The sequence below is a fragment of the Saimiri boliviensis genome, chromosome 6, assembly GCF_048565385.1.
Source record: "Saimiri boliviensis isolate mSaiBol1 chromosome 6, mSaiBol1.pri, whole genome shotgun sequence".
Classification (NCBI taxonomy): domain Eukaryota; kingdom Metazoa; phylum Chordata; class Mammalia; order Primates; family Cebidae; genus Saimiri; species Saimiri boliviensis.
Window position 1 is genome coordinate 129,542,254 of NC_133454.1, and position 17,456 is coordinate 129,559,709.

A 17,456-nucleotide genomic window follows, 5' to 3' on the forward strand; every position below is an offset into this window, starting at 1 on the left:
GAGTTTGAGACCAGTGTGTTCAACATGCCGAAACCCCGTCTCTACTAAAAATACAAAAAATTAGCCAGACATGGTGGCAGGTGCCTATAATCCCAGCTATTGAGGAGGCTGAGGCAGGAGGATTGCTTGAACTCTGAAGGCCTAGAAAGTGAGCCTAGAAAGCGCCGTTGCCCTTCAGCCTGGGCAACAAAAGTGAAGCCCTGTCTCAAAAAATAAAATAAAATAAGTAGCTGGGTGCATTGCCTTACACCTGTAATCCTAGTGCTTTGGGAGGATCACCTGAAGCCAGGAGCTTGAGCCCAGCTTGGGCAACATAGAGAAATCGCTGTCTCTGTTTTAAAAAAAGGAAAAAAAAAATTAGCTGGGTGTGGTACTGTGTACCTATAGTCCCAACTACTCAGGAGGCTGAGACAGAAGGATCCTTTGAGCCCAGGAGATTGAGACCAGCCTGGGCAACATGGTAGAACCCTGTCTCTACAATACAGAAATTAGCAGCTGGGCAGGTGGCTCACGCCTGTAATCCCAGGAGTTCAAGACCAGTCTGGCCAACGTAGTGAACCCCGTCTCTACTAAAAATACAAAACATTAGCCAGGAGTGGTGATGTGCTGCGCCTGTAATCCCAGCTATTTGGGAGGCTGAGGCAGGAGAATTGCATGAACATGGGAGGCAGAGGTTGCAGTGAGCCAAGATTGTGCCATTGCACTCCAGCCCAGCAACCTGAGCGAAGGTGCAAGACTCTGTCTCAAAAAAAAAAAAAAAAAAAAAAAAAAGCTGGGCATGGTGGCATGCATCTGTAGTCCCAGCTACTCTGGGGGCTGGGGTTGAAGGATCCTTTGAGCCCGGGAAGTCAAGGCTATGGTGAGCTATGATTGCACCACTGCACTCTAGCTTGGGCAACAGAATAAGACCCTGTTTCTAAAAAATAAAAGAAGTAAATGAATACATAAATTCATCATTTAATGAAAAGAATTCAACTTTGAACATTTAAATACCTTCTTACTTTGTTCACCTGCGTGCGTTTTGAAACGCCTAAGTATAATTTTAGCCCTCATATTCATTGAGTTGCTAGTTTGGTCCAAACCCCATTACAGAGCTGTATAGACTTAGGGCTGCAGCAGTGTGTAGTAAAACAGGAAGAACACCTGCATCCCAGAGGACACAAGCAGTCCACAGATAAAGTCTAGTAGTGTGTGTTTGTTGACTATTTGTATGTCACAAATCACTGTGGCGCTCAGTAGCTTAAAACAGTGAACATTTCATAGTTCATTACTCCTGTGAGTCCAGGAACAGCAGAGCAGGACAGTCCTGGTTCTGTCTGGCAAGGCTGCAGCCACAGAAAGATCCAACTGGGGCAGGAGGCCTTGGGGCCATCACCCACTTGGACCTGGCCACAGGGCTGCTCTAGGGTCCTTGCATTGTGATACAGGCAGCCCATACTCTAGGAGAGGGCGAGAAGAAAGTCCCACAGCCTTTCCAGTCCTGGTCTCGGAATCCACAGCCTTCACTTCCTCTCTATTCTGTTGATTTGAGTGAGGTGTTAAGTCTTGCCCACATTAAGGATTTGGGGCGAGAATCATCCTCCATCTCTTAAAGGGATGAGTGTGTTTGTGGATGTATTTTTAAACCACCCTGTTACGTCAGATAGTAATAAGCACAGAAGTGGGACTCGGGTGTAGAGTAAGGAGGGGAATTCGAATTTTAATAGGGAGGCCAAGGAGTCAGTATGGGGAGGGTGACGTCTGAGCAGGGACATGAAGGAGGAAGGAGAAGGAGCTCGTGGAGAGCATTCAGTGTATTGTTGTGGAGCACCAACAAGACCTACTGAGGGATGGGATGCAGGGGAAGAAGGAAAGAGACGAGTCAGAGGTGACTCCAACGGTTTGGGCATGAACTGCTGGAAGGATGGAGTCTGTTTCCTGAGATGAGGAAGACTTGGCTTGGAGGAGACTAGGAATTGAGCCAGGGCCGTGTTCAGGTGGAGAGGAGTATCAGCTGTCTGGGGTGGTGGCAGGTTGGCTGTTGAATATTCCAGTCTGGAACCCAAGAAAGAAACCTAGAACTAGAGATGAAAATTGAAGTGTCTTGAGTGTATGGATGGTATTGAGAAACGTGAGACAAGATGACGTCACCCCATGGATGCCTGTGGATGGAGACGAGGCACAAGAGTGGAGCTCTGGGGCCATCGTTGGGGAGTCTGGGAGGGAAAGACGAGGCATGACCAGCGAGGGGTGGGGTCCTGGGACCAAGCGGGCAGAGTACTCAGGGAAGAGGAGAGCAGCGGAGCCCGACTTACTGATGGGCAGGTCAGATGGGAAACAGTACCAAGGGACAGCTGGTGGCCTTAGTAACGGGGAGTGCACTGGAACTGCCATGGAATATCCCTGCTGGCGGGGAAGTAAGCGCTCAAAGCTGGCCTGCAGCAGGATCTGGAGAAGTGGGGAGAGGCAGACAATGGAGGCGGCTCACTGGGATCTTTTACTCTAGTTGGGAGCAGAGCGGCGGAGGGGTAGGTGAAAAGAGGCCCGGGTGGGGTGGAGGGAAAGGCCTTGGTTTCTGCCCTGGTGTTTTAAGGTGAGACGGGGGAGAAAATGTCCTTGTGCTAATGGAACGAGCCAGTGGAACTTGCTTACCCAGAGAGGGAGCCGTAGTGGCCTGAGATCCGGGTGTGAGCCAGGGCTTGAGGCTGCTGCCCAGCAGGTGGAGCTGGCCTCAGAGAGGAAGAAGGCCGAGTGCAGGCTTTGGTTTTGTCTCCATGAAATGGGAAGGTCCCCAGCTGGGAGTGAGAATGGGAGAAGAGGTGTTGAGGGCTTGAGGCGCGAGGCAGCAGGAAAGCTCGCACGGGGGGGATTGCGTCGGTCCCGGCACGCTGTCCCTGTGCATTCTGATGACACACGTGATGCCTCAGGCAGTCGTGGTCGCTCAGCACAGAGCTGCCCGTGCCGTACGAGCTGCAGTTCTCAGAGCTTGCCCTCGATTCTCTCGGTGGCTGTTGCCCTTCTTTCCTCGTTTCGGGCTTGGGAGTGCCAGACTCAGGAAGGGCCGGATGTGGACGCACAGGTTGGTTAGCGGGTACTCGGAAACACTTACAAAATTTACAGCAGCTGAGTGAAACCAGTCGATACAGATTTAAATATTTTTTGTAACTTTCTAGTAACATGTCTAATTGGAGCACAGAAACATTTTTTATTGATCCATGTGAGATATACATATTTGGGGGATATATGTGATAATTTGATCCATTCATATAATTAAATCAGAGTAATTGGGATACCCATTACCTTACCTATGTCTCTTTTCTTTACACTAGGAACATTCACATTATTCTCTTGCAGCTATTTTGAAATGTATACCTATTTTATTTTATTTTTTTTGAAGCAGAGTCTCTCTGTTGCCCAGGCTGGAGTGCAGTGGCATAACCTCAGCTAACTACAACTTCCACCTCCCACGTTCAAGCAATTCTCCTGCCTCAGCCTCCTGAGTAGCTGGGATTACAGGCATGAGCCACTACGGCTGGCTAATTTTTGTATTTTTAGTAGAAATGGGGTTTCACCATGCTGGCCAGGTTGGTCTCAAACTCCTGACCTCAGGTGATCCACCCACCTCAGCCTCCCAAAAATGCTGGGTTTACAGGCCTGTGCTGCCACACCTGGCCTGTATCATCTAGTAGTGTTAACTCTAGTCACCCTGCTATCCAACACCAGGTCTTATGTCTTCTAAGTGTGTACTTGCAGCCATTGATCAGCCTTTCTTCATCTTCCCCTCCCAACCCTTTCTGGTTGGTTTTTGGTGTGTGTTTGTAACTGTTGTCTCCCAGTTATGTATTTTGTCATGGGAATGCCATGTGTCCATGTTAGGGTGTTAATATCACAAAGGTCCAAGGAATGGATCATTGCCCTTCCCAATTTCTTAAACACTGCTTGCTTTGCCCGGGTGTGGTGGCTCACGCCTGTAGTCCAAGCACTTTGGAGGCCAAGGCAGGTGGATCACCTGAGGTCAGGAGTTCAAGACCAGCCTGACCAACATGGTGAAACCCTGTCTTAAAAAATTTTTTTAAATACTGCTTGCTTTATGTCACTACCTTATAAGCCTGGCCCATCTTTCTAAAATCTTTTGGGCTTTCATTTAAGTTTCTAAATTTCTGATAAGTTTCTAAATTTAAGTTTCTACAACTAATGTTGTTACTTTGTCTGCTGCTGAGATTTGGTTTTCTTGTTTGTAGGTACAGACTCTTAATGAGCAGGATTGGGAACGTGCCCAGCAAGCTAGTGTCTTGGCAAACGTAGCACAAGCATTTGAGAGTGATGCTGACGTGTCTGATGGTGAAGATGACAGGGACACTCTCCTCAGCTCAGTTGACCTGCTGTCGCCCAGCGGGCAGGCCGACGCACACACGCTAGCCATGATGCTTCAGGAGCAGCTGGACGCTATCAACAAAGAGATCAGGTGTGTGTGGCCGTGCAGGACACTCTCCACGTGCATGGGTGTCTCTGAGGAATCTCATCCTGCCTGGAAAAGCCTGGATCACGTACTGTTAACATTTTCTAAGTGTTCCAAAATAATAGAACTTACTTAACTTCTGTTTTAAGAATTTTAAGGTCTGAAATTGCCCTCGAATATAAAATTCAAGTAACCTGGGCACTCTCCCCACAGTCACGGCACTGGCACCTTTGCGTAGGACATTGTGGGACCTGAGAGGTGTTCAGTCCGTCCCCCGAGAACCTCAGCACATAGTAGGAGGGCACTGGAGGGGCTCTGGACCTGTCCGGCTCCTACCGCTGTCCTGAAAGCTGCACCTGGAAGGCTGCGTGAGCTGAGCACACATCTGGAGGAGGCTCATGGGCTGCCTCCCTGACCTGGAGTGCAGATGAAAGGGGCACGGCGGTGGGCTGGGAAGAGATGGCGAAGCGAAGCCTGCCTCGGCTGAGCAGCAGTGGATGCCTCCACATCCAGGGCCACTCACTGGGAAGACCAGTGCTCAGACCACCTGCACGCTGGAGCGGGCGCACGTGACGGGAAGGGAGAGGGAGGGTTGCTTATCACCCCGCTTCCTGCTGAGCGCCCCTCCTTGACCCTGATCCCGGCTATGTGTGCAGCCCCCTGCACAGAAGAGGCTGTGTATAGTGCGTCCATCCAACCTTACGTGCTCGGGTCCCATCACGCAGTGGCCTGGACAGAACACGGGAGTTTTCAGGCGTGCGTGTTCCACCCCAGTGTGCCGTTCCCTGTGTGCGGTTAATATGGACCGCCAGTGGTCAAAGGGGGGTGTGTTTGAATCTTTTTAGTCTCATCAGTATTTTAAAGGGTTTTTCTTTAGCAACTTTAGCAGGTGTAATACAAAATTTACAAAACGGGGCCAACTGTAGAACGGAATCCAAGAATTACCTTTATGTTGATGAAGAGACAAGTAACCCTTCCCCATGCTGGCTTGGCCTAGGGACACAGCAGTGCAAACAGGGGGTGCCTGGGCTCTGCCCCCAGGCCCTGGCCTGACGTGGCCACCTGGCCAGCCTGAATCCAAGTGAGGAGTAGCTGTGTGCATAGAGTCACATGGCGGGTCCGGGTGGGCTGCTGCTGGGATGTGGTTCTGAAGTTTATATGGGTGGAGCTGCCTGTCCTGGTCAGAGAGAACAGGAGGTAAAGGAGACAAGGTTGAGAAAGACGTCAGCAACAGCTGTATTACTCCAGCTTTGTTTAGATTAAAAAGAAAAAAAAAATAGGGCTGTACATATTGAAGTAAGAAGTTGGTGTGCCACCTACCTATGTTTTTGACTTTATAAACTCGTATTTCTTGTGCCATGTTTAAAACTGGCGAAGGGGTCCCCTCCCTGCAGCAGCCTGGTGCCAAGCATGGGGGCCCTTTTAAGAGGAGGGGCAAAATAATGAATGTGATGAGACATTCAGAAAGATAGTCTTTCTTCGTCATCATGGGAGCTGCGAAAAGATTATCTACCTTTAGTTCTTATTCTTTATGATGTATTGCTAGATAAAAGTCCTTTCTCTTTATGCAGAAAGTTGACCTGGTGTAAATGTTCTGTTCACTGACTTGTGGATTTTCTTCTGTTAATAATGATCAAAAAGCACTTTTCTTAGAAATGTAAGTAGAAGTTTAATTGGAAGGGTTTTGCTGGGTTTCTATATTTTAATATTAGAATAATTATTATTGGCACAGTCAGATATTGAAACTGCTATTTAGTGGTCCATGACACTCTAGGATAAAAGAGCATTAATCTTGAATTCCAAATTAATGTAGCATGGCTGGCATGAATCCAGAAATTTAGATGAGGATGGTAGAGAGTCCCGTCACATGACACTCTGGTTCAAATGAAAACTAAAAAACCAACTCAGTATTTTCTTTTTTTTTTTTTAATTTTTATATATATATAAAATATGTAAATTTAAAAAAATGTTTAATTTGTATATATTTATATATATAAATTCAAAAAATACTGAACTACAAATATTTTATATATATTTTATATATATATATGTATGTGTGTGTGTGTATATATATATATATATATATATATATATATATATATTCTATCGCACTTTAGGTCCTGGGGTACATGTGCAGAACATGCAGGATTGTTGCATAGGTACATACATTGTGGTTTGCTGCCTCCATCCCTGTCACCTATATCTGGCATTTCTCCCCATGTTATCCCTCCACAACCTCCCTACCCACCTATGTCCCTCCCCTATCCCCCACAACAGACCCCAGTGTGTGATGCTCCCCTCCCTGTGTCCATGTGTTCTCATTGTTCAACACCCGCCTATGAGTGAGAACATGTGGTGTTTTATTTTCTGTTCTTGTGTCTGTTTGCTGACACTGATAGTTTCCAGATTCATCCATGTCCCTATAAAGGACACAAACTCATCATTTTTTATGGCTGCATAGTATTCCATGGTGTATATGTACTACATTTTCCCTCTTCAGTCTATCATTCATGGGCATTTGGGTTGGTTCCAGGTCTTTGCTATTGTAAACAGTGCTGCAGTGAACATACATGTGTGTGTGTCTTTATAATAGAATGATTTATAATCCTTTGGATATATACCCAGTAATGGGATTGCTGGGTCAAATGGAACTTCTGTTTCTAGGTTCTTGAGGCATCACCACACTGTCTTCCACAATGGTTGAACTAATTTACACTCCCACCAACAGTGTAAAAGTGTTCCTATTTCTCCACATCCTCTCCAGCATCTGTTGTCTCCAGATTTTTTAAAGATCAGCATTCTAACTGGTGTGAGATGGCATGTCAATGTGGTTTTGATTTGCATCTCTAATGGCCAGTGATGATGTGCATTTTTTCATATGTTTCTTGGCCTCATGTGTATCTTCTTTTGAAAATTGTCTGTTCATACCCTTCGCCCACTTTTGAATGGGTTTGTTTGTTTTTTTCTTGTAAATCTGTTTTAATTCTTTGTAGATTGTGGATATTAGCCCTTTGTCAGATGGGTAGATTGCAAAAATTTTTTCCCATTCTGTTTGGTTGCCGATTTCACTCTAATGACTGTTTCTTTTGCCCTGCAGAAGCTGTGGAGTTTGATTAGGTCCCATTTGTCTATTTTGGCTTTTGTTGCCAGTGCTTTTGGTGTTTTAGTCATCAAGTTCTTGCCTGTACCGATGTCCCGAATGGTTTTGCCTAGGTTTTCTTCTAGGGTTTTTATGATGTTATGTCTTCTGTTTAAGTCTTTAATCCATCTGGAGTTAATTTTGGTGTAAGGTGTCAGGAAGGGGTCCAGTTTCTGCTTTCTGCACAGGGCTAGTCAGTTTTCACAACACCATTTATTAAACAGGGAATCCTTTCCTCATTGCTTGTTTTTCTCAGGTTTGTCAAAGATCAGATGGTTGTACATGTGTGGTGTTGCCTCCAAGGCCTCTCTTCTGTTCCATTGGTGTATATCTCTGTTTTGGTACCAGTACCATGCTGTTTTGATTACTGTAGCCTTGTAGTATAGTTTCAAGTCAGGTAGCGTGATGCCTTTAGCTTTGTTCTTTTTGCTTAGAGTTGTCTTGGCTATACGGGCTCTCTTTTGGTTCCATATGAAGTTTAAGGTGGTTTTTTCCAGTTCTGCGAAGAGGGTCATAGATAGCTTGATGGGGATAGAGTTGAATCCATAAATTACTTTGGGCAGCATGGCCGTTTTCACAATACTGATTCTTCCTAACCATGAGCATGGAATGTTTTTTCATCTGTGTGTGTCTTCTCTTATTTCCTTCAGCAGTGGCTTGTAGTTCTCCTTGAAGAGATCTTTTACATCCTTTGTTAGTTGTATTCCTAGGTATTTTTTATTCTTTTTGTAGCAATTGCGAATGGCAATTCGTTCTTGATTTGGCTCTCTTTAAGTCTGTTATTGGTGTATAGGAATGCTCGTGATTTCTACACATTGATTTTGTATCCTGAGACTTTGCTGAAGTTGCTTATCAGTTTGAGGAGATTTTGGGCTGAGACTATGGGGTCTTCTTAATATACAGTCATGTTGTCTGCAAATAGAGAGAATTTGACTTTCTCCTTTCCTAATTGAACACCCTTTATTTATTTTTCTTTCCTGATTGCTCTGGCTAGAACTTCCAGTACTATATTGAATAGGAGTGGTGAGAGAGGGCATCCTTATCTAGTGTCAGATTTCAAAGGGAATGCTTCCAGTTTTTTTTTCCATTCAGTAAGATATTGGCTGTGGGTTTGTCGTAAATAGCTTTTATTATGATATACGTTCCTTCAATACCTAATTTATTGAGCGTTTTCAGCATAAAGGCTGTTGAATTTTGTTAAAGGCCTTCTCTGCATCTTTTGAGATACTCATGTGGTTTTTGTCTTTGGTTCTGTTTATGTGATGAACTATGTTTATAGACTTGGCGTATGTTGAACCAGGCTTGCATCCCTGGGATGAAGCCTGTTTGATCATGATGGATCAGCTTTTTGATGTGCTGTTGCAATCGGTTTACCAATATTTTATTTAAGATTTTTGCATCTATATTCATCATGGATATTGGCCTGAAGTTTTCTTTTCTTCTTGAGTCTCTGCCGGGTTTTGGTATCAGGATGATGTTGGTTTCATAAAATGATTTGGGAAGGATTCCTTCTTTTTGGATTCTTTGGAATAGTTTCAGAAGGAGTGCTACCAGCTCCTATTTGTATGTCTGGTAGAATTTGGCTGTGAACCCATCTGGACCTGGGCTTTTTTTGGGTGGTGGGCTCTTAATTTCTGCCTCAACTTCAGACCTCGTTATTGGTCTATTCAGGGTTTTGACTTCTTCCTGGTTTAGGCTTGGGAGGAGGCAAGTGTCCAGGAATCTATCCATTTCTTCCAGGTTTACTGGTTTATGTGCATAGAGTTGTTTGTAGTAATCTCTGATGGTAGTTTGAGTTTCTGTGGAATCTGTGGTGATCTCCCCTTTATCGTTTTTTATTGCATCTATTTGATTCTTCTCTCTTTTCTTTTTTATTAATCTGGCTAGGGCCTGTCTATTTTGTTGATTTTTTTCAAAAAACCAGCTTCTGGATTTATTGATTTTTTTGAAGGGTTTTTTTTGTCTCTGTTTCCTTCAATTCTGCTCTGATCTTAGTTATTTCTTGTCTTCTGCTAGCATTTGAGTTTTTTTGATCTTGCTCCTCTAGCTCTTTCAATTTTCATGATAAGGTATTGATTTTAGATCTTTTCTTGCTTCTCATTTGGGCGTTTATTGCTATAAATTTTCCTCTAGACACTGCTTTAAATGTGTCCCAGAGATTCTGGTACATTGTGGTCTTTGTTCTCATTGGTTTCGAAGAACATCTTTATTTCTGCCTTCATTTCATTGTTTATCCGGTCAACATTCAAGAGCCAGTTGTTCAGTTTCCATGAAGCTTATGAAGCTTAGTTTGGCTGGATAGGAAATTCTAGGTTGAAAGTTCTTTTCTTTAAGGATGTTGATTATTGACTCCTACTCTCTTCTGGCTTGTAGGGTTTCTGCTGAGAGATCCGCTGTGAGTCTGATGGGCTTCCCTTTGTGGGTAACCCGATTTCTCTCTGGCTTCCCTTGGGATTTTTTCCTTCATTTCAACCCTGGTGAATCTGACGATTATGTGCCTTGGGCTTGTTGTTCTTGAGGAATATCTTTATGGTGTTCTCTGTATTTCCTGGACTTGAGTATTGGCCTGCCTTGCTAGGTCGGGGAAGTTCTTCTGGATAATGTCCTCAAGAGTGTTTTCCAGCTTGGATGCATTCTCTCCGTCACACTCAGATACACCTATTAAACGTAGATTAGGACTTTTCACATAATCTCATATTTCTTGGAGGTTTTATTCATTTCTTTTTACTCTTTTTTCTCTAATCTTGGCTTCTCGTTTTATTTCATTGAATTGATCATCGGTCTCTGCTGTCCTTTCCTCCTCTTGGTCGATTCGGCTATTGAAACTTGTATATGCTCTGCAAAGTTTTCTTGGTGTGTTTTTCAGCTCCATCAATTCATTTATGTTCTTCTCCTTCGCATTTCATCAAACCTTTTCAAGATTCTTAGTTTCTTTGTATTGGGTTAGAACATGTTCTTTTAGCTCAGAGAAGTTTGTTATTACCCACTTTCTGAAGCCTGTTTCTGTTGATTCATCAGACTCATTCCATCCAGCCTTGCTCCCTTGCTGGTGAGGAGTTGTGATCCCTTGGAATAGGAGAGGCGTTCTGGTTTTGGGTGTTTTCATCCTTTTTGCGCTGGTTTCTTCCCATCTTTGTGGATTTATCTACCTGTGGTCTTTGTAGTTGGTGACTTTTGGATGGGGTCTCTGAGTGGACGTCCTTTTTGTTGATGATGAAGTTATTTCTTCCTGTTTTTTAGTTTTCCTTCTAACAGTCAGGCCCCTTTGCTATAGGATTGCTGGAGGTCCACTCCAGATCCTGCTTGCCTGGGGATCACCTGCGAGGGCTGCAGAACAGTAAGGGTTGCTGCCTGTTTCTTCTTCTGCTATCTTTGTCCCAGAAGGGTACCCACCAGATGTAAGCCTGAGCTCTCCTTTATGAGGTGCCTCTTTGGATATACGGGGGTTGGGGAACTGTTTGAGGAGACAGTTTGTCCCTTATAGGAGCTTAAGTGCTGAGCTGTGAGCCCCGCTGTTCCGTTCAGAGCTGCTGCACAGGTACGTTTAAGTCTGCTGCAGCAGAACTCATAATCGCCGGTTTTTCCCTGGTGCTCTGTCCTGGGAAGGTGGGGCTTTATAAGTTTCTGAACATGCTGCTGCCTTTTTTCAGAGACGTCCTGCCCATTGAGGCGGTAGCCTTGTCACAGTCTGCCAGCACGGGCGTTGCTGAGCTGCCATGGGCCCTGCCTAGCTGCTGTGTGAACTTCCTTGCGGTTTTGTTTATAGAGGTCTAGTTAGAACTGCCTCAGTAGTGCTTGCTGTGAAACTCTCAGTCCAGAGCATTTCAGATTGCTGGTCTTTGTGGGGGTGGGACCTGCCAAGCCAGACCACCTGGCTCCCTGTTTCAGCCCCCTTTCTTTCAGTTGAATGGATGACTCTGTCTCCCAGGCGTTCCAGGTGCCATTTGAAACGGCCGCCCAGATTTGTGCGAGTTTTTGTGCAGAGACCCACTACGCCGGCTGAAATAGCTGTGCTGGAGACTCATGGCCCTTTTCCACCCAGGAATCTCCTGGTCTGTGGGCAGTAAAAACTCGTTTGGAAATGTGGTGATCACTCACCCTCTGTGTTCTCTCTGGGAACTGCACTCCAGAGCTATTCCTATTCTGCCATCTTGGATCTTCTCTCAGTATTTTCATTTAGTCTAAACTCCTAATTGCTTTGTGGATCTGTTCTTTACATTAGAGTTCTTGATTTCCAGTAGAAGAAATCTATAAAGTCTACAGCTTTGCTCTAAGAATAGGGGAGATAAGGGTTATACAATTTAAAAATATTGCTTAGTAAGAAAATTATTAATTGCAACCATAGGAAAAATTGGCATCTGGCCATCTCCAAAATTTTAGTATAAATAAGTAAAATCAAATATGAATGCTATCCAGAACCAACAGGACACAATGGAAGATTTCTTTTTTGTTGTTCTAAGATGTAGTATATTAAAAAAGATTGAGGCCGGTGTGGTGGCTCATGACAGTAATTCCACCACTTTGGGAGGAGGCTGAGATTGGAGGATTGCTTGAAGCCAGGAGTTTGAGCCCACTCTTGGCAAAATAGGAGGACCTCATCTCTACAAAAACTTTTTAAATGAGCCAGGCATGGTGGTATGTACCTATGGCCCCCGCTACATGGGAGGCTGAGACGGGAGGATGCTTTGAGCTTAGGAGTTTACGCCTGCAGTGAGCTGTGATCACACTCCTGCACCTCAGCCAGGATGACAGAGTGAGACCCTGTCTCAAAAAGCATAAAAACTAAAAAAGAGTAGAACAGTTTTGCTAAAGTGTTCATTGTTTGAGCAACTTAATGTTAGAGTTAACCCACAGTATACAGAGTGTAAGCCGGCTTTTTTTTTCCCCCACACAAACACATTAATCTGTTTGCCGACACAGGAGGACTGACTGCTTTTGTTTTATTTTAGGTTGATTCAAGAAGAAAAAGAAAACACAGAGCAGCGGGCAGAGGAGATTGAAAATCGAGTTGGCAGTGGAAGTCTAGACAATCTTGGTCGTTTTAGATCAATGAGCTCCATTCCCCCGTATCCTGCTTCCTCGCTTGCTAGCTCCTCCCCTCCAAGCAGTGGGCGCTCCACTCCACGAAGGATTCCTCACAGCCCAGCCCGGGAAGTGGACAGACTGGGCGTCATGACCCTTGTACGTATCCGCCCTTTCCCTGCTGTGGCTGCCCCCAGCACACCTGTATGAGATCTTGGACACTACACATTTACCCACAAGAAAATCAAGTACATTTGTTTCTCTAAGAGGTTCAAGATGATAAAAACTGGTTACTATTTAATCATTTCATTATGACAAATTAAGTTTAATATTTGGGGCCAGGCGTGGTGGCTCACACTTGTGATCCCGGACTTTGGGAAATTGAGGTGGGTAGATCACTTGAGCCCAGGAGGTCAAGACCAGCTGGGCAACATGGGAAAACCCCATCTTTACAAAAAGTAACTGGGCATGGTGGCGTGTGCCTGTAGTCCCAGCTACTCTGGAGGCTGAGGTGGGAGGATCACCTGAGCCCAGGAAGTCGAGGCTACAGTGAGCCGTGATTGCATTACTGCCCTCCAGCCTGGGCAGCAGAGTGAAACCCTGTCTCAAACAACAAAGTCCCAAAAGACATAAAGAAATTGTAATATTTGGATGACCAGGCTAGCATGTCGCCATTTGTTTGTGTGACATTAGGCACAATAGCTATGCAGAATACAACAGCCAGAAGGGGAAACCTTTTCTGTTTTCTAGGACAAAACACTTAGCAAAGTAAATAAAGGCAGACATCAGAGCATAAGAGAGACTGTACAAAGGGAATCAGTGCATTTCTTTCCTGTAGGAGTGCCAAACCCCGTTCCGGGGCATGCACTACGAAAAAAGCAGGAAAAAAGCCAAATGGGCTCTGCATGGAAAGCCATGAACAAGCCGGCTGCTGGGCGCTTCTTCACAGCAGCTTAGGGTCACCTCTGATCTCAAAATGTGATGCTTCTGGTGTTTGCTGTTTGCAAAGTGTGCAAATCTGAGGTGTGTTTAAAACTTTCTTGTGGGCCTGGCACGGTGGCTCACGCCTGTAATCAATCCCAGCACTTTGGGAAACCAAGGTGGAAGGATTGCTTGAGCTAGGAGTTACGAGATCAGCCTTGGCAACGTGGTGAGAACCTCATCTCTGTTTTTAAAAAATTAAAATAAAAAACCAGACTATCTTGCATATTTAGTCTAGGATTTGTCAGTGTGTTGTCAGTGAAATATTTCATATTTACAACATTCTGCTTTTTAACTGTGCTTCTATCATATTTTTTTCTCATTACCATCTATTTTCATTTTTAGTTGTGTTGTTAGCCAGCATGTAATTAAATCAACTATGAATTGTTTTAGTGGCATATGAGGTAGAAACTAGTCTATTTTGCAGTATTTTGTAATACTGTTTTTTTATAATTTACATCATCTACTAATTAGGTAATATTTTAAACTCTTTATTTGTGGTTTCATGCTTATTTTTGTCCAGAGAATTTGTAAAAACAGTTGTTCATACGTATTTTTTTCATGTTTTGTAATTCCACATGCTGGCTGACAGTCTCTGTGCTTCTGTCATTGGTTTTGATTTCTTGTCATCCTTTTGTTTTCTGATTTTAGCCATCTCCAGATTTATTTTTAATCCAGACCTCACATTCCCATCAGTCTGTAGCTTACTCACACACCTCCCCTCCCAGCTCTTCCTCATGCTATAACAATTCTTCACAGCATGCTCAGGGAACCATGCAACTGTATGTTTTCAATCATGTGTGAGTCCGTGCTGTGATGACTTTATTAATGGGTTGTTGTTTTTTTTCTCAGTTAAAACTATCTGTTTCTTGGGGCTGGGTGCGATGGCTCACGCCTGTAATCTTAGCACTTTAGGAGGCTAAGACTCGTGGATCACCTGAGGTCAGGAGTTCAAGACTAGCCTGGCTAACATGGTGAACCCCGTCTCTACTAAAAAAAATACAAAAATTAAGCCAGGTATGGTGGCAGGCACCTGTAATTCCAGCTACTTGGGAGGCTGAGGCAGGAGAATCACTTGAACCCAGGAGGCAGAGGTTGCAGTGAGCGGAGATCGCGCCACTGCACTCCAGCCTGGGTGATAAGAGCAAAACTCTGTCTCAAAAAAAAATAGTCTTTTTCTCAATGTTAATAAATTTAAATTAGTGTATCACTATATAATAAGTGTGGATACAGGCAAGTCATAGGTGTTTTAGAGTGTTTTTATTCAAATTATGTAGGATTTGTGTAATTCATAAGTATTTCCTACATAAATAATCTAAGTATAGAATTAATGGAAGCTTTTTACACAAACAATATGCTTTCTGGTTTTGATTATTGTACTCAAGATGGTAAATTTCATCAGCTTATTGAATCTCATCAACTACTATGTCTAATAGAATATTTTTAAATTAAAATATCTTACATGAATCGTAGGATGGATGTGAAGGTTCTACATAATACTATGCTAGCTTTTGTTCTTGTTTATTTTCACAGGATACCTTGCTTTAAGCAATAAATTTAGTTTTGAGAAGTGATAAATCATATCTAGGTAAGGGTTTTACATTAATGTCCAATAGGTAGTTAACTAATAAGTAGGTTGGTTGAGATTTATAATCGGTATTGCAGTAACTTCCTCATCAGTTGGAATATTTTAAATTATAACATGGATTTTATTAAACAGAACTAAGTTATAGAGAGGTTTGGCTTAGAAGAGATAACTGTTAGGGCCTTTTATTATATAGAACGTCACATTTTAATAAAACTCATGACAAAACAGAATTTATCTAGTAATTTGTAGTGTTGAGTAAACCTTGAATAATTTATATTTAAATTTTGTGGTGAAAAAATGTTCTTCATCCAGTTACATTTTCTCTAAATTCTCCCTCCTGTCATTTCCATTTTAATATATTTGCTTATATTGATCCTTGAATTTTTAACTTCAAAGTGTACAGTAAATCTGGTTTCTCTTCATTTCTTTGCATGCATCTTATCAGCCTAGTGACTTAAGGAAACATCGTAGAAAGGTAAATTATTTAGTAATTTAATCTATCTTTGTATCTCCATAATGTATTGAAGAATACCTATTATATTTTACATAAATGTAGCATTGTGTAGCTGTATAATAATGAATGGTTGGCATTTTAATGGAAGTGTTTGAAGTGACCCCATCTTACTGATGATTGTTCTCTTAGAAATTGGTCATTAGCGGTTTTCATAGAACCCTGGGACAAATGTAAGAGCTTGCCATTCTCTCACCTCTTCAGCCTTCTAATCATTGCATGCTTATTCATATAGATGTAGTAGTTTTAAAAATAAGAAATTACTAGTGCAAAGCTATAGATTGTGAATTCGGGGGCTCATTTTTATAATCATCCCAGCTAGCAGTGGGCTTTTGCTGTAGGCTGGGCAGTGTGCTGAGTGCGCTCCCAGTCTGCTGCAGGCTGAGTGTCTCTGAACTGAGTTGTTCAGGGCCAGGGCTATTTCAGATTTGTTTGAATTTTTGAAATATTTGCATTACACTTACTGGTTGAGCCTCTGAAACCTGAAAATCCAAAATCTGACATGCTCCATTGAACATTACCTTCAAGCGTCATGTTCGCACTCAAATTGTAGATTTTGGAGCATTTTGAATTTAAGGTTTTTGGATGTTCAATGCTCAGCCTGTGTTTAATCCCCATACACATCCCTGTGAGCTGTAGGTTACTGTTTTTCTCCGCATTTCACAGATGTGGAAACCAAAGCTTAGAGAGGCCCCACGATGCACAGTGCAGATCTGAGTTCAGCTGTGTCTGATCTCAGAACCTGCGGCTGGCCTCTTCACCATGCAGCCTTACTTTTCTCAGATACTCTGACCTCCCTGGCAGCATTCCTACAGAGGGAGCCCATGGCCACTTCTCCTTACAGCCAGCTGTGGATTGGGCCTTCCTGTCCTCACAGGAAGTAGAGTACGTTAGGAGCAGATGTCATCAGTGGCTGTTCTTTATGTTGACCCAGAATCTCTACCTCATAACTTTCACGCTCTGGTCCAAAACCTGCCTGATGGTGCAGTGACTGGACAGCTCTTCAGTGTGCAAAGGCAGGTGTCGTCAGAAAAGTGTGTGACTTGGTCAGCAGCTGTCTATGAGCTGCTCTGTTGGGTGATTTCGTGAAACTGTTTGGGTTCAGATCCCAGTTCAGTCACTGATGAGTTTGTAACCTGGGGTCTGTTGTGCCTTAGTTTGCTCTCCTGAGAAGTGAAGATAATGATATGACAGTGCCACTTAAGGTGGCCTTGGACCTGTGCCTGTCTGCGGTGAGACAAGGAGCTTACACCAGCAGCAGCACGATGGAGCACGGCCTTCAGTTCAGCTGACTTCTATTGGATTGTTTTTTCTTTCCTTGTTGATAGAAAGATTTTCTGAGTGAAGGAAGCAGCATGTTGGTTGACATATGCATGATAACCTGGGCCTCTTGGTCACTGGTCACTTCAGTGTGCTGCTTGGTGGCTTTGAGGAGCCTCGTCCTCAGGTGGTTGTGAAGTTAAACCAGGTGTATGTGCAGAGTGCCAGGCCTGGTGCCAGCCCTGGTCCACAGGAGACTGTCGCCCTCCTCCTCTGTGTCAGTGGTGTTGGTGTACACTGAGAGGACTTCCCTGCATTCTGGTGAGTCTGAGCCAGGATGGAGGCAGAGGTCTGGCATGTCACCGCACCACAGCGTGCTGTCGGGGTGTGGAGGGCAGTGCTGGCTGGTCTCGAGGGGCTCTCCCCATGGACCCTGTTATTCATAGTTGACAGCAGGCCATGTCAGCTTGCTCTCTATCCTGTTTCTGGTTTTGTTTTTTTAAACAAATGATTGCTT

At 43.8% G+C, this 17,456-nt stretch overlaps 1 protein-coding gene across 10 annotated transcripts in view; it reads left to right on the forward strand.

Moving 5' to 3' along the window:
* The window catches only part of PPFIA1 (PTPRF interacting protein alpha 1), a 122,166-nt gene that overhangs the window by 70,741 nt on the left and 33,969 nt on the right, over positions 1 to 17,456 (forward strand). For 6 of the 10 annotated variants that reach the window (XM_039471528.2, XM_074401815.1, XM_074401816.1 and 3 more), the window contains 3 exons: positions 4,221 to 4,444; positions 12,527 to 12,758; positions 15,614 to 15,643. In XM_039471528.2, the coding sequence (XP_039327462.1) occupies positions 4,221 to 4,444; positions 12,527 to 12,758; positions 15,614 to 15,643 (486 nt within the window). The remainder of the gene's footprint in view (positions 1 to 4,220; positions 4,445 to 12,526; positions 12,759 to 15,613; positions 15,644 to 17,456) is intronic. The other 4 variants (XM_039471533.2, XM_039471529.2, XM_039471532.2 and 1 more) reach the window with 1 other exon arrangement.